General features: G+C 47.1%; 1 protein-coding gene across 5 annotated transcripts in view; it reads right to left on the reverse strand.

The window, feature by feature from the left end:
• ZNF280D (zinc finger protein 280D) overlaps positions 1-21,980 on the reverse strand; it is a 761,599-nt gene that overhangs the window by 589,957 nt on the left and 149,662 nt on the right. For all 5 annotated transcript variants that reach the window (XM_086958356.1, XM_086958358.1, XM_086958354.1 and 2 more), the window contains exons 6-8: positions 2,201-2,386; positions 1,907-2,016; positions 1,467-1,684 (exon numbers count right to left, since the gene is read on the reverse strand). In XM_086958356.1, the coding sequence (XP_086814482.1) occupies positions 1,467-1,684; positions 1,907-2,016; positions 2,201-2,386 (514 nt within the window). The remainder of the gene's footprint in view (positions 1-1,466; positions 1,685-1,906; positions 2,017-2,200; positions 2,387-21,980) is intronic.

A 21,980-nucleotide genomic window follows, 5' to 3' on the forward strand; every position in this document is an offset into this window, starting at 1 on the left:
ACTTTTAACTTGCACAAAGGAATGAGTACAGCTACTGAGGCAGAGTAAACCCCATACAATGTAGTAAAAACCAGCACTTTAAAGGGCACGTCTGGAGAAAGTCAGTGAAACTGCCCTAGCTCTGATGGAGTGAGCTTGAGTACTCGCTATGATCTGTGCAAAGTGTAGCAGTCATAATGTAAGAAGTAATCCATTGCACAATGGCTTTAAAAGCAGACCTACTAACATCTTTCACCAAATGTTACAAAGGACTGTCAGTAAAGAGCAAACCGCGATTAAAGCACCTTATTTGTACTCAAAAGATAAGCACTGGGATGAACATTGCAATACTGTGTCTATTGGAGGATGTTTGACTTCTGAGCTATTGCTCCACAACTCACCATCACTACCACCATGAGAGGCCTGTGACTAGATTGCCTTTTCTACCCAGAGTCAAATGCAGAGACAAGAGACCTTGCCCAGTTTGCATACCCATAGGAGGACAGACACCAGTAACAAACTACCTCAATCACCTCAACAGAGTCCAGTAGCCCTTGTCTGCTGCCCTGCCCCCCTTAAATGGGATCTTCTTAAACCTACTTTACAGCATCAATGTACAACAAAAGAAAGTTGATTTCAATATACATGTATTAAAAAAGTCATATAATACATAGGACATCAAAGTTGTGTAACCTACTCTTCTCTTAGCTGCGTGTGCATGGAAACATTTATTTTAAGTGGATTTCAGCCCAAAACCTGGCAATGAAGTAATACAGATCAGCCTGTCCCACTGCAACACCTGAGCAACAAGATAGGAAATAATACATAGGGTAATCCTAGTTTTACATCACAGAGTTTTTTTTCAAATTTTAACGTAAGAATACTTCATGCAGAAGATTCTGGAGCACATTTAATAACCATTTTTAAACATCAACTTCAAAATTAATATTATAAACTACGAGTAGTTGAATCCCTCTCTACACACACTATTAATAAAGAAAAAAAGACATATGCTTTGCTTTCAACAAAGTGGATCGTGACCTACTCCTATATATCATGGTTTGCAGGGTCAGTTGGCAGTTGATTTTTGCGTGAAAAACTCAAGACTCTAACCAGTAAAGAGTCTTCTACCCACTTGGGTCCAGATACAGGTAGGATGTTTATCAATTCAGACAGAACTAGGACAAGTAGTCTCCCTAAGTATTTGTTCTAACACAGGGTAAACAGTATTTACCTGTCTGAATTTATTTTTTAAAGCATTAAAAAAATGTAAATACAATTGGAAGGTACACCTTCTTCAGACTTCTTCAGACTATCTCCATGCTGTCATACATGACGAAAGTCAGCCATAAAGATGTCATAATTGAAACCTTAAAATGAAGGAAATTATATTCTATTGTCAACGGGTAGCACAACTGCCCACATGCATCCGAGTGAAGTTAAATACATTTGCAAAAATTGTAAATAGAATGGAGAAACAGACATACCTCACATTACTTTTCAAAACTTTACCGCAGCTGAAGCATTTGAAGGTAGTATGCGTTTTCTGCTCCTGCTTAACCAGTTCCAAATCACCATCATGTTTTCCATAGTAGAAATCGCTAACTAACATGATCAGCTTTCCTTCCTCATACCTTGGTGAACTTGGGAGTTCTGTTGTTACTTCTCCAGCAAAGAACGTGTTTATCATATCTGGGCAACAATACTAGAAAGAACAAACAAAGTTTGACTATTAACAAAATTATGTGCATGGATGTTTTATGCAAATAAATATACAAATAAATATCTGAAAAAATAACGTTCCTATCATGGAGATTTCAAAGTATAAAATATCTGAAAATGTTAAATTGTCATCATCAGTTATAAGAGTTTGAGCTTCCGACATAATTGTTCTATAACAACGTAATTTATTGGTTTCAATATTTACCTTCATATGGTTTTTTAATGGATCCATGAGACTGTAGTGAATACTACATTTTGGACAAGCTTTAGGAATAGATGTTCCATTTTTCATTTGGTTGGATACAGCACTTATACCTAAAAAGACAAGTACAAACATGAGATTTACTTCAGAATGTTTTCAATCCAACAAACAGAGTGCCAAGATTGTACATAAACCCCTGTATAAAAAGGTACTAAGTTTAAAATGTATATCAATTGTACATTTAGCAGTTTTAAGTCAGCATTTACAATGTATTTCACATGAATTGACTTCACCTACCTTTAGAAGAACTTAATGTTGATGGGGATAGGGACACTGCAGCAGGTTGAACTGGAGGCAATGTATTGGATACACGGTTTCCTTTAACTGCCTCAATGGGTTTTGACTTTTTCGGGGGCACCACATTAACTTCAGATGTAGCAGGACGCTTATTCGCAAACATGTTGTCTTTCAAGTTTAAAGTGGCTGTAAGTAAACATAAAAAAGCATCACATATGAAACAGGCTAAATTTCAGCACAATCTTAAGTTACGCTAAATGGCGTTACTTTCGGTAACGCTTTTTCTGATGGACATAATCTAGCCGCAGATTCCTTATTTTAGAACATCCCAGGAGGCAGGCTGGATCCGTAAACATTTGCTTCAGTAATACCCTTGTGCACCAGTTGATGGCGTCGGCAGCTCTGCTTGACGTTGTCCGCGCTGGAAGAGACGCCATCATCACCTACATAGGTGCCACCTCGGCACGCTGATGTCAGTTACTTTTCAAGAGTTTCCAAGCAAGGAGCGACAGAGCCATCAAGTGCACCGACAGTGGTGTGCATAGAATTAAGACCTTCGAGGCATCAGCCCTGACTCAGAAACCCTGTTCACAGTACCTGGAGGATTGGTAGGTTGGTTAGGAATCCACAGCTGTAAGGCGCTACCGAAGGTAAGTAACTTTTCCAGCAGATAGAGCCCTCTAGCTGCAGATTTCTTACCTTATAACTGATACCTCAGCAATACTAACCTGGAGGAGGAACAGCGGACAAGGTTAGACTAGGATGTCCTGCAGAACAGATCACCCAAAAAAGTAATCCCAAAGGACTGGTCTGTCCAGGCAGCAGTGTTTGGTAAATGTGTGCAGCGATGCCCAAGTTGCTGCCTGACAAATGCCAAGGACTAAACACCACGTTGCAACGCTGTTGTAGCAGTCGTAGATCTGGTGGAATGAGCTCTCAAGACTTCAGGAGGCTGCTTTTTGGCCAGAGCATAGCAAATTGTTATGCAGAGGACGAACCATTGCACTGCACAACCTTTGTTAGATCCAACGTACACCACGAAGAGCTGGTCGTACACCTGCAACTCTTTAGTGCGGTCAAGGTAAAACGACAATGCTCACTTTAGGTCCAGACGGTGGAGTCACTCTTTCTTAAGAGGGGTGCGGTGGAGCGAGGAAAGTGGGCAAGGTGACAGATTGCCCCACATAAAACGGTGTTACAACTTTCGGTAAGAAAGAGGCTCTAGGGAGAAGCACCAACTTATCAGGATGGTCAGGTAATGAGGCCTGGATGACAGAGCCTGCTTTTCGCTCAACCTCCTGGCAGAAGTTATTGCCACCAAAAAAGGTTGTATTTAAGGTAAGCAGCCTGAGGGGGGCAGTTGTACAGTGGTTCGAATAGAGTACACATGAGGAAGGTGAGAACCAAATTATGATCCAAATGAGGTATGATCAGTGGGGCAGGTGGGTACATATGTATAAGCCCATTAAGAAATTGTTCACACCACCAACATGGGATTTAAATTAGGAGGGTTGTTCTGGCAGCCTCAAGAAGGTAGACAAGGCCAAAAGGTTTCCTCTAAGAATGCCCAGAGCAAAGACATGCTGGGCAAGGGTCAAAATAAAGAGAATGACTTGAGAAAGAGAAACAGGAAGAAGGTCAATAGACCTTTCTGTACAATATTTTACTAATTTCTGCCACTAGCAGGTGTGCCATGTCTTAGTAGAGGGATGCCTGACTTCCAACATCAAATCACAGACTTCAGGATGAAGGTCATATGCGGTCAACTGCTGCCGGTCAATCTCCAAGTACGAAGGCGGACAGTGAACAGGTTTGGGTGGAGGACCCTCCTCTGCGACAGAAGATCCTCCCAAAGGGGATGCCTGATCGGAGGCCTGATGCTCACTTGGAGAAGTACAGGGTATCAGACTCTCCGTATCTTGGGCCCATTCGCTCATGGCCTTCTTGAGCACACTGGGCAGGCGTGGTATGGGCGGAAAGGCATATAGCAGACCTGAGCTCCATATGAGACAAAAAGCTTCTCAAAGCGACAACAACCTTGGAAGCTCCCACACGCATAACGAATAGTTTCTTACCGGTCAGTGTAGTTTTGCAGCTTGAAGATCTTTCTGGATTCACTATGCTGTGCATATTCCGCAATCTGGTGGTTGGGTCCGGAATCGTAGTCTTTTTTCTCTCTTTTTTTTATTTTTTTTCGTAGCCCAGGTGGGCGTCGACGTCCCACCATCTGGTGTACCTTCGGTGTAGTCGGCATGCTTCCGGCGGAAGCTACCACCCTTGGGCACCATCTTCGGATTCTTTTTTCTGTCTCTTTTTTTCTTTTCTGTGTTTGTAGTGAATCCATGGCTATGTTTGTTAATCCTTTCTTAAATATAATTCTTTTCACGTATCTTGTAAGCTTCAACTTTTTTTCCTTTTCTATGTGTTTCCACCTTCTTTTCCAGCCTCATCTTTCTGACGGAGTCGGGTGGGTTCGCTAGTGAATCCAGAAAGATCTTCAAGCTGCAAACCTACACCGACAGGTAAGAAACTATTCGTTTTGCAGCGTGAATCTTTCTGGATTCACTATGCTGTGCATAGATTTTGTAGCGGTTTTTGTTACTTTTGTGGCGGTTGGGTGGAAGATGAGCGTTGGTTGTTGAATATATGTTTAAGCACCTTTTGTCCTACTTGTGTTTCTTTGGTCATTTGTGCATCCACGCAATAGTGCTTAGTGAACGTGTGCACTGAAGCCCATGTTGCCGCCAGGCATATGTCCTGAATTGGTGTGTTGGCCAGAAAGGCAATTATTGCTCCTTTCTTCCTGGTCGCATGGGCCTGTGCCCCTCCTATTAGCTCCTGGCCTGCTTGCTTGTGGCAGAATTGTATTGTCTGTGCGATCCATCGAGCTATGGTGTTTTTTGACACTGGTTTACCCATGTAACTGTTTGCGAAGGATACGAAGAACTGTTTTGTCTTCCTGTGTCCTTTCAATGTAGTGCATCACTGCCCTTCTTGCGTCTAGAGTGTGGAGTGCCCTCTCAGCGCTTGTAGTGGGGCTTTGGAAGAAGCTAGGGATCTGAATATTCGGATTCATGTGGAACCTTGACACCACCTTCGGCATGAAGTGCGGGTCGGTTCTCATCACGACCCGGTCACTGTGTATCTGGATGTAGGACTCCTGCAGTGTTAAAGCCTGCAGTTCGCTCACTCTCCGTAGCGATGTGATTGCTACCAGAAAGGCAGTTTTCATAGTCAGCATTTGCATGATGCTTTGTGGATAGGTTCGAAAGGTGCTTTCATGAGCTCTGTCAGTACTACATTCTGGTTCCAAGCCGGTGGCGGCATTCTTTTTGGTGGCGCTATTCTTTTAGCCCCTTCCAGGAATCTTTTTAAGACTTGAGATGTGAAGAAGCTTCTCCCTGTTTCTCCTCTTGTGTATGCCACAATCGCTGCCAGGTGTACCATTAGCGAGGATGAGCTTAGCTTAGCCTTTATTAGGTGCCTCGTGAGGTACCTTAGCACCGTAGATTCCCTGGTCAGTTTTCTATAGAGTTTGTTCTTGCAACACCATTGAGTAAATCTTTTCCATTTTTCCCCATAGCATTTGCATGTGCTGGGCCTTCTTGCCTCTCGCAGAACCCGCAGGGTGCTCTCTGGTAGTTTTAGATGTGCGAACTCTAAGTCCTCAGGAGCCAGGTTGAGGCTCTCCGGCTCTGGGTGTAGAACTTCTCAGTTTTCAATGGAGAGTAGGTCTCTTCTTTTTTAGAACTTGTGGGGGGGCCCTGCGCCATCTCCATTATCTGAGAGTACCAGGTCTGCCTGGGCCATTGTGGTGCCACCAGGATGAGCGTCATGTTGCTTGTCATGCATTTGTTGAGAACCCTGGGGATCAGTGGTATCGGGGGGGGAAAAGCGTAGGCAAATGTTTTTGACCAGCTTATCCATAAGGCATTCCCCTGTGATAGTGCCTCTGGTTGCCTGGATGCAAAGTATTGGCATTTTGCGTTCCAGCGTGTTGCAAACAGGTCTATAGTTGGAGTGCCCCACCTCCTGAATAGTCTCTCTGTTTCCTGTATTTTGAGTTCCCACTCGTGGGATGCTGAAGACTGCCTGCTGAGCCAATCCGCTTCTACATTGTCCTTCCCTGGCAGGTGTATGGCTAGCAGGTCTATTTTGAGTGGTATTGCCCATCTCCAGATTTCCTGTGCCAAGCTTGACAGAGGGAATGATTGAGTTCCCCCCCGTTTGTTTATGTAAAACATTGTTGTGGTGTTGTCTGTTTGTATCAGCACCTTCTGGCTGTACACGTGTTTCTGGAAGGCCTTGAGGGCTAGCAACACTGTTTTCAGCTCCAGGTAATTGATGTGTCTGACCGCATCTGTAGGGCTCCACAGACCCCCACTCTGAGCTTGTTCATGTGTGCGCCCCATCCCTTCTGGGATGCGTCTGTGGTGATGGTCACTGTTGGGTCCGGTGGTGTTAGAGGTTTCCCTACTGTTATCCTTTCCTTGGTCCACCACCTTATTTCTTCCTGCACCCTGTGTGTTACAACCACTAGATCCTCCTTTCTTCCTGTAGCTTGTGACCATTGCTGTTGTAGCCACTCTTGGAGCGGTCTCATCTGTAGGCGTACATTGGGGACCAAGTGTATGCATGACGCCATCATCCCCAAGATCTTTCTCACTGTCCTCACTGTCAGAGCTTGCCCCTTCTGGTAGTGACGTTTCTCCTTCAGTAGGCTGAGTGTTCTCTTTTCGCTGGGTAACACCCTGCATTAGACGGTGTCGATTTGAGCTTCCAGGAAGATCTTCACCTGCTCTGGTTCCATTTAGCATTTTCCCCAGTGAATGGAGAATCCCAGGCCTGTTAGCGTTCTTGTGACCTGCTCTGCGTGATCTTTGCATTTCCTGTAAGAGCTTGCCTTTATGAACCAGTCGTCGAGGTTGGGGTACACGTGTATCCCCTCCCTTCGCAGATGTGTGGCCACCGCCGCGAGGCCTTTGGTGAACCCCCTTGGTGCAGACTTTAGACCGAAAGCCAGGGTTGTGAATTGGTAGTGATCTTTGTTCACTGTGAGTCTTAGCATATGTGCTTGTGCTGCCTGTTCATGGGGATGTGCAGGTACGCATCTTTGAGGTCTATGGTGGACAAGAAGTCCCTAGCCTTTATCTGCGGGATGACCTCTTGTAGGGACGTCATCTTGAATTTTTGGGTCTTTACATATTTGTTTAGGAACCGTAGGTCCAGGATGGGTCTTAGGCTTTCGTCCACTTTTGGCACCAGGAAGTAGCTCGAGTACACTCCCCTGTTCCGTTCTTTGAATGGGACCGTTTCGATGGCCTCTTTGAGGAGGAGTTCCTGAGCTTCCTTTCGGAGCAATTGCAGCTCTCTTCCCGAGTGCTCTCTTCTCTTTGGCTTCCTGGTTGGTGGACTCTTTTCCAGTTCTATGCAGTATCCGAACTGCACCACTTGTCTGTGGTGATTTTTCTCCACTCCTGGAGAAAAAATCTCAGCCTGCCTATTACTGGTGTTACATGTTCCTTTGTGTCTTGTCCGTGTAGCCCTCTCCTCTTTGTTTTTCCGTGCTCCTCCCCCGGAGGGTTCGAGTGGGTGAGCACCTTTTCTCGTGTGCAGTCACTTAGAGGGGGGTTGTTCACCGCCTCTCCTGCTTTGTCCTCGTCCGTTTCCTCTTGATCGAAAGGACTGGCCCCTGTTCTGGTAGTTCCAGCTTTGCCTCTGCTGGCCCTGGTGACCTTGGTGGTCACTCTGTTGTCCCTGGTGGAACGCCTGGTGTGATTCTCCTCGCTGGTTTCCACCTATGCCGTTCGGCCTCCGCGTAGGAATGCACCTTCTCATCCCTCAGAATTGCAGGGCCCCCATGGACCTTGCCGTCTCGTTGTCCTTCTTCAGTTGTGTGAGCTTCTTATCAACTGGGGCTCTGAACATTGTTTCACCATTGAAGGGTGTGTTCCTGCCTGTTAGGTCCATCCTCCTGCTTTCCTGGTCAGTCAGAAATACTTTATTCGGTTCATGTCAGGTGGAGGCCCAGATGTTGTTGGGACGTTGGCCCTTCATCTGGCCGTCGCAGCGATTATTGAATCTGTTGTGACGGACCCCTTGATGTAAGCCGGGTCCTGGGAGGAGAATTTATATTTCTTTTCAGTCCTCCACGTTACTGATCTGCATGTAGCCGGGTCCTTAAAGGCTTCCTTCCCCTGGTCTGTGATACTTTTCAGCATGGGCAGGAATAGGCTTCTTGTCTGTGTGGGGAGCAATGTTTCCAGCAGGAAATCTGCCTTAAGCTTCTCCTCCTTCAGCTTAACCCCATAAGCTGCTGCTGCCTTCCTGACGACCTTGTTGTATGCCCCAATGTCATCCGGTGGCGAAGGCCTCGAAGGGTATGTCTCCACAGCCTCCTCCGGGTTTTCGGCCTCTATGTCCTGCCAATCCTGGTCTTGGGCCGTCGAGGAACCTGAGCCGTAGCTCGACTGCTGTTCCCCGTAATCACCTTCTGTGTAATAGAGGTCCTCGTCCTCTTCGTGCTCCGAGGGCTCCGGAGTTTTCGTCGGCTATTTGACGTCGAACTCCTTGTGCTCTTGCACCTCAGCGACGACCGTTGTCGTCCTCGAGGGGATCTTAAAACTTCTCATTCTTTCGTCGAAGTCTTTCTTTCTCTGGAGGATGTTCTCCATTTAGACCTCGAGCCTTCTTTTCTTTCTCAGCATCTCCGCGGCCTGCTCGTCGTCGAGCGTTTCGGCTGCTCTCTTCGGCGGCGGCGTCAACGTCGACGTCGAAGCTTTCTTCAGCTCCTTTTCCTTCGAAGTCGAAGACCCTTTTTCGGGTGCTTGCTTCGACGACCTTTGCTTTTCGCCGGTCTTCGGCCTCCGGGAGTCCTTCTCGAAGAATCCGCTGGGCTCTTTTTGGGAGGATGCAGCTTCGGCCATCGAACTTTTCGGCGCCGGTGCTCCTTTCGAGGCTTTGGACTCTGACTTTCGAGAGTCTGCCTCTGGCTTTCGAGGACCTGTGGGAGTTTTCGGGATCGTAGACTCTCCTACCTTGTCAGGCGTTTTCTTATCGGTCTCTGCGACCGTGAAGTCATCTGGACCTTCGGCGATGTTGTCCTCGTCGTCGGTGGAGAGGCCCAGTTCGTAAAGCGTCGGGCCTGGTCCTTGCCCTGCATCGTGTGGCGAGCTGTCCTCTGCTTCTCTCGAACTCTAAGTGTCATCAGCTTGAAGACGGAGCAGGCGTAGCAGTCTCTGCTCTCGTGGTCGATTGGCAGGCAGAGGTTGCAGACCGGGTGCTGGTCCTTCTGCGCGAACTTGTGGTGGCAGTTTTTGCAGAATTTAAATGGTGTCTTGTACATCCCTGCGCTCAGGGGGCCCCCTGTGTGCGCATTCCTCCAAGGACGTCGAAGATCTCGATGTTCTTCTCTTTCCTTGTCGTCTCTTCTCTGATGGTCTTCTTTTCCCAATCTTCTCAGGTCTTTACCGTCGAAGAGTTGTTGTATTTCCTCCTTTTCTCCTCCCAAACTTCTGGAGCTTCACGCGACGATCCAGACCCAACGGCGAAAAAAAGAATCTGAAGATGGCGCCCAAGGGTGGTAGCTTCCGCCGGAAGCATGCCGACGTCACGCGGAATATGCACAGCATAGTGAATCCAGAAAGATTCACGCTGCAAAACTGCTGACATTATGCGTTTTCGGCAGAGGCAAATAGATCTAACCCAGGCTCTCCCCACTGCTGAGAAAGACCATGGGCCACCGCTGGATGGAGTCACCATTTGTGATCCGCTAGACAACGATGGCTGAGTTCGTCCACCATAGACTTAGGGAACCTGCCAGGTGTTGAACCACCAGGGATATGCCCTTTGTTCCAGCCACGTCCAGAGATGCAGGGGCTCTTGACACATGGTCCACAAACCCACTCTGCCCAGTTTGTTGTAGTACCACATGGAGGTGGCGTTGTCCGTGAATCCCTGAACCAGCTTGCCTTTGATGGAAGCTCTTAAAGCCAAGCGAATCGCTCGGAGCTCCAGCAAGTTGATGTGGATTCTGATTTTCGATGGAGAACAGAGTACTCCGATTGCAACCTCTCTCAGATGGCCGCCCCATTCCAGGAGTGACGCATCTGTCACTACTGTGTAGTCTGGCTAGGGAAGGAAGAGAGGTCTGCCTCTTACCCAAACGCGGTTAGCCAGCTACCAAGGCATGTCCTGTGCAGTTCCATCCATGTCAGAGAGATTTCCCTCATGCTGCGCCCATTGGAACTTCAGGTCCCACTATAGAGCCCTCATATGCCATCTGGAATGTGCTACTAGCAGGAAGTAGGAAGCCATGAGGCCCAGCAGCCTTAGAGTCGGGCTCACGGAAATCCAGGATAGAGGCTGAAACATCGGTATCATAGCCTGAATATGCTGGACTCGCCAATCTGAACAGCACGGTGTCCATAACAGCTCCGATGAAAGGGAGAATCTGAGAGGGAGGCAGGTGTGACTTCAGTACATTGAAAGTGAAACACAGGGAAAGCCGGAGGTTTGCCGTAGACAGGAGGTTGGAGACAACAGCCTGGTGCGAGCTCGCCTCCAACAGCCAGTCATCCAGACAGGGGAAGTCTGGCACTCCTGCTCTGCGGAGATGAGCTGCGATCACTGTTATTACGTTGGTAAACACCAAAGGGGTACTATGAAAGCCAAAGGTTAGCACTGTGAACTGAAAATGCTGATGGCCTACCATGAATCTCAGCTAACACCGATGAGCAAGCAGTACAGGAATGTGAAACTAGACATCCGGCACGTCCAACGCTACTATCCACTCCCTGGGATCTAGGGCAGACATGACCTGTACCAGAGTGAGCATCTTGAACTTGTTCCTGGTTTAGGAAGTAATGGAGGGCTCGTAGCTCTAGGATGGGATGAAGGCTGTGGTCCTTTCTCTGGACCAAAAAGTAGCAGGAATAGCGACCACAGGCTACTTCTGACGCCGGAAGCATCTATATGGCTCCCTTGGTCAACAGAGCCTTGACTTCCTCCTGAAGCAAGATCAAGTGGTGCTCCGTCAGCCGGTCGTAAGCTGGAGACATGAAGGGAGGAATAGTCACCAAGGGTAGGAAGAAGCCCTTCCGGACTACATGAAGAACCCACTTGTTCAATGTGATGTTTTGCCAGCTGTGGAGGTGATGACTGATCCTGCCACCAACCAGCCGCCTCGGATCCTGAAGGGCCTGACTAGGAAAGTTTAGAGGCTGCAGGGGGAGGAGTGGACTGATTGGATACCTGGCAACCCGATCCTCTGGGTGGATAGGAGCTGTGTCCACAGGCCCTCAAAGGGTGCTGAACTTGAGCAGGCTAGTGGCAGAGATATGACTGATAGTATCTTCCGTTGCCACGAAAGGCCGAAAAATAGACTGGGGACACCGAGAGGCCCAAAGACTTGGCCTTAGCCCGCGAGTCCTTAAAGTGCTCCAGGGCCAAGGCTGCCTGGTCTCCAAAGAGAATGGCACCATCAAAGGGCATGTCCATAAAAGGAAGCCTGGACATCCCCAGAAAAGCCAAAAGTCCACAGCCAGGCACCGTTGACGGCATTGCACTGCCCAGCGCGTTAGTGATGTCATGCCTACAACAAACTGGGAACTTGCCCGCATCTCGCCCGTCCGATACCACTAGGGAGAGAAGGGCCCAGGGTTCCTTCGGATCCTATGGGAGCACCTGCACAGTAATTTTCCACAAGGAGCGGGCATAACGGCTCAATAGTCATACAGTCTTCATGGACAGCAATGCATGGCTGGCGGAGGAGAACATTTTCTTACCCAAACTATCCAGCCTCCTAGATTCCCTGTCCGGGGATGCAGAAGGGAACACTCCTTGTTAGGTTGTGAGGTTGAGGCTTGGACCACCAAGCTCTCTACGCCGGGTGGTTAGTAATGAATTTTGGGATTGCCCGGCACATGGCGATGGAGCCGGGTGATGAGCCTATTCACCTGATCCCCTGTGCTGGACTTGGACCAAGTGAACAGGGGGACATCAGCTTAGGCATGTTGAAAGGCAGGACGGGTTCCAATGAGGATACACCTGACTGCAGGATCTCCATCAAGATGTTAGTCTTGATGTCCCTTGAAGGAATCTGAAAGTCCAGGACCTCGGAAGCCCTTCTCACCACCATAACATATGAAGCTCCCTACTCCGTAGCCACAATAGGGGGTAGAAAGCAGGGCAGAATTCAGGGAGGTATTCAGGCCACTGGCCTTACTCACTTCCTCATACCAGTCCATTTCATGCTCAGTCTGGTCTTGTAAAGGGTCCAGCAACCCCTCCCAATCTTCCTCCATGCCTAGCCCCTCCACAAAGGTGCCGTCGGCATCTGTATCAATAGGCGCTAATCTGGCTCTGGGTTATTGGGGATAAGGATGGGACTGCCACCATCAGAGGAGCACTAGAAGTCTTAGTGCAGGTGAGGGGCTGGAGGAGAGGTCACAAGGGGACCGGCAACGGCCCCGATACACCACCGGATCCATTGGGGCACATTGGGGCCGAAGCCGGTGTCGTGGAACCTGATGGAGTCCTTTCCAAGCCTCCGGGGCAATGAGGCGTGACGGAAGGGACAGGTCGCCCAAATATAAAGCACATGGCATCACAGAAATCTTTCAGCTGGTCTGGGGTTGCTCCATCTCCCAGAAATGTAGCGAGGCGTGGAACTGGCCCAAGCGCAGGTTCAGCAGAACAAGGCCTGGAGCAGCAAGGGCCAGCCGATGGACAGGAAACAATGTACCGACTTCTTGTGTTTCGTATGCCTGGTACCTGAGCTACTCCGCGACTAGACGCTAGCGGTGGGGTGAGGGGACTCCCTCAAAACCTTCATAGCCTAGCAATCTGAGTACAATGAGGAGTCAAGGTCACGCTCTAGGCACCAGAGACAAATTAAGTGTGGATCCGTCACCGACATGACGTGGTGACTGCCTATACAGCAGACACGGATATCACTCCAGGCACGGACAACGCTGAGGTCACCTACTAGCACACAGAGTAAAAGTTACCAGATCTAGCCTGTTGTCCAGGATAGGACCTAAGGTAGGGAATCTGCCACTCGATTTCGACATCAGATACATTACTACTCCCTGCAATTTTTTATTGCTATGTTTTGTGACTCAGTAGTCCGTTTTCAGACATTCCCTACACCTTCAACATTGGTCCTTGCCACAAAATAAATTCCACTTTTCAAAGAGAACCACTCTTTGCTCCTTGTACCAAACATTACCAGTTATCCAGTAAGCACACTCTTTGCAGATGGAGAGAGATGAAAACACCACTGCAGGCAAATTAACCTTCAGAAAGACAGTAAAAATATTTTGTCAAAGACTATTGCCAAAACAGAACACCGGTCTCTGTAGCAAGCCTGGAGGGCCACTTCAGCCCAGTACAAGAATTGACTGCAGATTCCACTCTTACTTAATTGCCCCCACCAACTTCATTCAGAGCGAGGCTGCTAATAGCCCTGGAGGAGAGGAGAAGCTGCCATGAGGGGGGCAGCTGGGACTGCATCCAACACATAGCACTACCCACTAAAATAACCTGTATGTAAAACACAGGAAAAAGACTTCACCAGGGACAAGACAAACACACACAGATTAAGCTTGCCACACACCCCATGACTTTTTGACGAATGGGTAAAGTGATACTGAACAGATTAGCACACTGAACTTGTGTGAGTATATGTGCCATCTTCACCTTATACAATCTAAACCCGTAGTGAGCTAGTGACTGACGTATGGGATATCTACCATTGTAAGAGAAAGGATGATTCCAGGAGTACACCGGGCTATAGAGCCTAACAACTTAGTTTGCAACCATTTATATTGTTTTGTGATTTAAGTACTTTACGTTTTCCTTAAAAGAGAAGTACTGGGATGAACCCTGCAATACTGTTTCTATTGGAGGACTGTAGATTTCTGTGCTCTTTCTCCCCATGCTACGGTCATTACGACTATGAGAGGCATGTGACGGGCTTGTCTTTTCTAGCCAGAGAGTCAAACGAAGAAAGAGGTGTACTTTGCCCAGTTTACAAAGCCATGATATGTGAATTCATATTTGGTATAGCGCACGACTCATCCCCCAGGGTGCATCTCAGCGCTGGGATAACCAATAAGTCAAGAGCAGTCATTAAACCAGCTAAGTTAACCTACAAAATGAGTGCAAGGCCTAATAAAAAGGGGCGTTTATTCCAGTAGTAAGGGGCAAGGTAAGTAAAGGCTCAACTATCGTATTTGGATGTGCAAATGCGTCGTCGAGGACAGAGAGGGAGCAGATTTCTTGATCTAAGGTTTCTATCCGGAAGATAGGAACCAATTTGTCCTGTAGGTATTTTGGTCCCTTACCTGCCAGATCTTTATATGTCAGGCAAAGGAGTTTGAAAATGTATCTCTTCTTTATGGAAATCCAAAGCAAGGCTATGAGCATGGGAATGAAGAGGTGCCTGATGGCTGTTTATTAACCAGTCAGGCTTCCGTATTTTTGTACCACTTGCATCTTGGCATGAAGAGATGCATTTGAAGCTATCACAAGCAGGTTTCCATAGTTCAGACGGCTGATTAGGAGGGTCTGGATGAGAGTCTTGCGAGAGGCCAGTGGCAGCCACCGGACAATCCTCCGAAGGCACATTGTCCCAAAGCACATGCCACATGGTCCTTCATTGATAGCTTGTCATCAAAGAGAATGCCAAATTTCCACACTGTGCTTCTGGGAGATAGGGCAGGGCAAAGCTCCATAGGCCACCAGTCCTCTGTCCAGTGAAGATGTGTTTTGCCAAAGAGTAGTATCTCAGCCTTGTCCCCATTCAATTGCAGACAGTTTAGGGACATCCATTTGGCAATTTCTCATATCCAGGAGGTGAAGCGCTGTGTAACATCCGCCATGTCTTGACCAAAAGAGATGACCAGCTGAGTATCTGCATAAGAAAACATTTTGATGTCACATGACTTGACTAGCCGAGCAAGGGAATCGATATAAATGTTAAAATAGTTGGATTTAAGGCATAGCCCTGAGGAACTCCCTTGCTCAGGGACAAAGTCTTAGACTGAAAAGGGACAAAATTGATAGCTTGATCCACGTCCTTCAAAAAGTAGGTAAACCAATGTAAGGCGGTTCCAGGTATTCTTATCTCCTGGAGACATTAAATCAGAATAGGATCCGTCAGATCGAGAGGCTTGCCAGCAACCATAGTAGGTCAGACAATAGAGAAAACCCTCCTCAATCACTACGCCTGAGTCCCTGGTCTGCCCTATGACCCCTGAACAGGGTCTTTTTAAGCCTACGTGATAGCATAAATACTCTACAAAAGAAGGTATATTTTATTTTAGAATCTGTGTTTTAATTTCCTTACAATGAGGTGTGCATTTGCACATTGTTGGATAACACGTTAATTTTAAAAAGATTATCCCCAAACACACACATTTACAACAATGATTACTAAATAGAGCGCTTAAATCCTCCGTACACTTCTGAAGAGTAATACAATCAATTTTTAAATCAGAATATAATAATGCATGCAGTAAAGTATCATATTGCCAACTCAGGGTTCAGGCAATGCTTATAGACCTTTCTGCCTTGTGGTTTATGTCACCAGAACCCCTCAATTGCAATACTCCCACAGTACACAATTAACCGTTATGTACTTTCTCATATTTGCAACAACTAGAGAAGAATAAATCAGTTAAAGGCTGTGGCATCAGGGGGCAATCCTCAATGACCTTCTTGGACGGGGTGGGGTAAGGGGGTGTTGACTGTCTCCTCTATGCAGCGTCTCAATCTCTATGAAAATAGGCCACTTTCAAGCAATAACAATGCTTTTTTGAGGATTCAAATATGTTACATTCTGGTCTGATATTTCGGGTGGGGGGATGGAGGGTTAGGTCAAAGGGAGAGACTAGCCTTTAGCAGGATGATGCTCCTGTTGTATGGGGGAGGGTTGGAAGTGGCAATCATAGAATCTGATTACCTGGCAGCGGAACTGGTCTCGCCAATGAGCTGGTTCAGGATGGTCAGTAGCTGCACTACTTTAGTGTATAGATTACTAAGAAACTTTTGACTGCCCATCGATATTGCTGCACAAAAAACCTGGAGGCCAAACATATATATGTTCATGAGATCCCACTGTGGTGCCACCAGCGATTTAGTTGCTTGCCTAAACACTATGATATGCAGAAAAGAACAATGTCAGATTAGGGAGGGTGGGTAAACTGTTCTCTGGGGGGTCAGGAGGTTGGTCCTTTGGGTCCTTTGATGTTAAATGTTATGAAACAGAATTACCAGTGGGTCAATTCATGGCACATGCAGCCCTTGTGACACCAACAACTTGGCTGGCCGGAGATCCAGAATGTGCAGGGCATCCTAGTACCATCATAGATCCTTAACCATGACATGTACAAATGCTTTAACACTCCTACACGGTGCACTTATCACAGTTTTCCATGTCGAGACATGAAAGAAACGCCACAGGTGAACTTAGCAATGCACTTGTGGATGGTACTAGAGAAAACGTGCTTAATATGTGCACTAGCTTTCAAGGAACAATGGTTTCAGAATCACATAGCTATATTACCTATATCAGACCCACTTATCCCCTCAAGATAGACGTGACAGAATGTGTACTTGACACTGGACGCAAATGCATGCAACCTGAAGCTAACTTCTACCAGATGGTGTGAGAGTACACTCTATTAAAGACCTAATGGAGGGAGATACTGGGAGCTGCAAATGAGATCACTGAACGCATAACTCTAATGGTACCACTGCAATGTTAATTGGGTCAATTTCCTAGCTGTAAATCCATCAGACACCAATATCAGTTAATAGATTTGACCTTAACGGTGGCCAAGAGGAACATCTTTATGGACTGGAAGGGGCACACTGCTCCTAGTGTGAAGTGATTGAGGGACTTGATTAAAGGGGCAAAGCGGAAGACAACATGGGCACTCAACAGAAGAAGCACCACACAGACGCCTATGGATGTCTGGGACAAAATACTAATAGTCAGGAGCAAAATCTGACATGCATCCACCTTGTAGTTGAAAGTGTGGCTACAATAATGTACTTAACTATCTTCAATGTAGTTTCACACACTACATACAATATATATATATATATATATATATATATATATATATATATATATATTGGTGATACTAGAGCAGGGGTACAAGGTTAGACACTTGACTGCACTCAATCTGATGAATTATGGTCTAGTTATATCTGTGGATGCCAAGAACCTGAGGCCATATACCCCTAGGCCTCCAGATCAGTGCCAAAGGCACTGTGTACAATTCGAAAAAATGGTTCAGCACACCATATAATGTACAATGATAATATCAATGAGGTCAAAAATGTCAATAAGCCATGATGTATTCTCTTCTTTCTTTATTTCAAATCTTCACAAAGTAGCCAACGCGTTTCGTCCGAAGGACTTCTTCAGGGCGAAATGTTAAGATGCTGTTTAGTATTCTGGACTTTAACCGTTTGAAAAGATTTTTTCAGGTACTGTGATGGCACCAATCTCCAGGAACTAAGATGGCAAATATCCTTGGGTTATGTAATAGATTGATCAGGTTTTAAGAGATGAATATTTTCCAGCACACGTCTCCGAACCAGTTTCCGAGACGACGCCTGAGGAGACCGCATGAGACTTAAATTCGGCGAAGGTGAATACTGACATCACCTTTCGTGGATGCGTACTTGACATCCTTCCCGTGTGCTGGAAAATATTCATCTTTTAAAACCTGATCAATCTATTACATAACCCAAGGATATTTGCCATCTTAGTTCCTGGAGATTGGTGCCATCACAGTACCTGAAAAAATCTTTTTAAACGGGTAAAGTCCAGAATACTAAACAGCATCTTAACATTTCGCCCTGAAGAAGTCCTTCGGACGAAACGCGTTGGCTACTTTGTGAAGATTTGAAATAAAGAAAGAAGAGAATACATCATGGCTTATTGACATTTTTGACCTCATTGATATGGTCATTGTACATTATATGGTGTGCTGAACCATTTTTTCGAGATATATATATATATATATATATATATATATATAATCTGTAGTTTCTGTATGAGTTGTAGCTTCTGTATTCTTACTGGTGCACACATAGAAATACACAATCTGTATCAATCACTGGCACTGAAAAACCAATAAGGAACAAGGATTTTTTTTTAAAGTACATTCTCATATTATATACACATACACACAGAAACATTAGACAGGGTTAAACTCTCACGAACAGCAAAAAGTTGTAAAAATGTCAGTTTCCCCTGTCAAGTGAGAAAAACCCATCTTAAAGAGAAAAGTTGTAAAAGAGAAAAAACTGTGAAACTTCTTTGTAATAGTCACAGTGGCTCCCAAAGAGCATGTCTTCTGCAAGTAAAAACCTAGGCACACTAAATGTAAACTAATATATTCAAAAGAAACACAAAAATATAAAACATTTCCTAAAGCAGCGTGTCTGAAATCCTTTTCAAGTACCAAATTTAAAAGAGGAATAGTTTTAGAAGCGGAGGAATGAGAATAGCTTCTTCACAGCAAAGAGCTCATATGTGGTTTAGATGCATTTAAAAATGTACTGCAGGTTTTGTTCTCCTACTTCTTTTTGTAAAACAAAAATAAAATGTTGAGAATGTTGAATGCTGACAAGTGCTGTCTTATGTTGCTTTAATTGAGAATTGTTTCTCTCTCCATCTTCCAAATATTCTGGGATCCAGCAGTTGGCCAAGACTATTCTGAGCAGTTTTTCAAGTCCAATTGCAGTCCAGATAAGGATGCAAACTAGCACTTTGGGCATGTTTGACTCTTCATATCTGAAATGGAAAAGCACTGAATAATGTGGATTTTTTATCAGATTCACTACAAGGTAGAAACTAAACAAGGAAGGAAAGTGGGTTTTGCACGTTTATAGAACAGAATGACAGCAGTAAAACTGCACATCCAATTGGGTTCAAATGGCTGAGGGTCTCTCAGTGTGTCTGCAAAAATCTGTACTAACAGTCTGGGTGGGGAAGGCCTCCGCGAAAGGACCTTATTGTTGGAACTTTCCATGTGTATTTTGTTATGCTGAGATCTTCTAATCAACGCCCACACGGGCCCGTCAATGGCATAAAAGTGGCCAGAGAGGCAAGACTGGGCTACCTTCTTCGTCCTTTGTCTATACCTGTTATGCGTTATGGGAAAGTGAAAAGTCACTGCGCCCACTAGCTTTAGTCTCTGCTAGTCAGAACAGAATGCCTTCTGCCACTATTGATACATTTTTATACAAAGTGACTGGGATACTAGATAAAGAAATTGCTCACACAGTTTCCTATAATAATGTTTAACAGTCTGAAACAGATCCACTCAAGTGCTTTCTCTCGGATTCCGATGTTGCTCAGGCGCTTCACTAGGGTGCGGTGGCAGACAGTGTCGAACGCCGCAGAGAGGTCCAGGAGGATGAGGGCAGCTGTTTCCCCGTTGTCGATCAGGGTTCTGATGTCGTCGGTGGCTGCGATTAGGGTGGTCTCGGTGCTATGGCTGGCCCGAAACCCGGACTGCGAGGGGTCGAGGGATCCGTTCGTCTCGAGGAAGGCAGCAAGCTGTCTGTTGACGGTCTTCTCGATGACTTTGGCCGGAAAAGGAAGGAGCGAGATGGGACGGTAGTTCTTGAGGTCGGTGGGGTCCGCTGTTGGTTTCTTCAGGAAGGCGGACAGCTCGGCGTGCTTCCAGCTCTCCGGGAAGGTGGCGGTGTGGAAGGAGGAGTTGATGATGTCTTGAAGATGGGGTGTGATGATGGCGTCGGCTTTGTTGAAGACGTGGTGTGGGCATGGGTCGGTTGGTGATCCGGAGTGGATGGAGTTCATCGTGCGGGTGGTGTCTTTGGTGCTGATCGGGGTCCAGTTGCAGAGGGTGGTGGTGGCGGGCGTTGGTTCGGTGGTAGGGTGCGTGGTCTGTGCGTCGAAGCTGTTGTGTATGTCGGCGATCTTGCGGTGGAAGAACGAGGCGAGTGAGTTGCGGAGGTCTTGCGAGGGAGTGATGTCGTTTCCGGCGCTGGAGTTGGAGAACTCTTTGACGTTGCTGAAGAGTTCCTTGCTGTCGTGGGCGTGGTTGTCCAGTCGTTCTTTGAGTGCCGTCTTCTTGGTGGCGCGGATCAGTTGATGGTGTTTGCGGGTGGCGTGCTTGAGAGCGGTCCTGTTGTCTATGGTCTGGTTGAACCGCCAGGCTTTCTCGAGGGTGCGGCAGTTCTTCTTGGATTCCTTGAGTTAGACGGTGAACCAGGGGGTTTTCTTGCTGCCTGGTTTGCTGGGAGGGTTCTTTAGTGGTGCGAGGTCATCGGCGCAGGCGGTCAGCCACTTGGTGAGGTTGCTGGCTGCTTTGTTGGGGTCCATTGTGCTGGTGGGAGTGTTCTGGCTGAGGGAGGCGGTGAGCTGCTCGGCGGTGATCTTGCTCCAGCTTCGGCAGGGAACCTGTTGCGGGTGGTGGTGGTGGGTTGTAGTTCTTCTGAAGCTGAAGTGGACACAGCTGTGGTCGGTCCAGTGGAGTCCGGTGGCGTGGCTGAAGGAGATGTGCTTGCTGGATGAGAAGACGGGGGTCAAGCGAGTGGCCGGCATAGTGGGTGGGGGTGTTCACCAGTTGCTTGAGTCCGAGGTTGGCGAGGTTGTCCAACAGGGCGGTGGTGTTTCTGTCGTTGTTGTTCTCCAGGTGGAAGTTGAGGTCCCCTAGGAGGATGTAGTCGGCGGAGGGAAGGGCGTGTGGGCTGATGAAGTCTGCGATGTCTTCGCTGAATTGTGTGCGTGGTACCGGTGGTCTGTAGATGAGGGTGCCTCGGAGGGTGGTCTTGGGGTCAGTGTGTATCTGGAAGTGCAGGTGTTCGGAGGCGGTGAAGCTTTCGTCGGAGTTAGTAGAGATGCGGATGGTGTTCTTGTGTACGAATCGATGCCTCCTCCCGTCTGGTTGACGCGATCCTTCCGGGTGATCTTGTATCCGTCCAGGATGGCTATGGCGATGTCGGGCGCTGAGGAGGCGTTCATCCAGGTTTCGGTGAGGAAGGCGACGTCCGGTGCTGTAGCTTCGAGCAGGTCCCAGAGTTCTACGGCGTGCCTGTGGACGGAGCGGGTGTTGAGCAGGATGCACTTCAGGTGGTTGCTGCTGGTGCTCGACTTGGCGGGGGTGGTGCAGGTCCGGTAACTTGAGTAAACTTGAGTGAACCAATATGCATCCGAACCCAATGGCGGAAAAAAACAATCTGGGGATGGAGTCGAAGCCCATGCGCACTGTAGTCCAGGGGAGGAGCCACCTATTTTGTGATACTTCGAAGACTCTTCCAGGACAACAATGTGCGATCATCCGGACCCAACACTAGGCGGCGATCTATGCACAGATATGAATTCAGCAGCCCACATGCATCGAACATAAATTTTTAAGATCTCTTTTATCTGTGCCACAGTCTACGCAGACTTTTTCGACTCACACTGAATTGGGGCTGGGGTACGTTACAGACTGTTGTATTGCTTGTATTTGTTAGGCACGAGCTGTACCCAGCTCGTGACAACCTTGCCTAGAGCTCTCCTGTGCGAGAACACCCATTTGTCCACCTTTACCTGCGATTGGTCCCCCAACGTTCCACTGCTTAACAGTTATCCCATTCTTCCCCAACTGTAGTAATTCTGACGGTTTCCCCTCCTGTCCCTCACACCGCACTTTGTGTGAGGCTGTTAGAAATAAACTTATAGAACCCATTCTACGTGTCAGCTTCATTAGTACAAGTGGCGACGAAGTTCATCAAGAACTTTTCA

Source organism: Lissotriton vulgaris, chromosome 2_1 (genome assembly GCF_964263255.1).
Source record: "Lissotriton vulgaris chromosome 2_1, aLisVul1.2, whole genome shotgun sequence".
Classification (NCBI taxonomy): Eukaryota; Metazoa; Chordata; class Amphibia; order Caudata; family Salamandridae; genus Lissotriton; species Lissotriton vulgaris.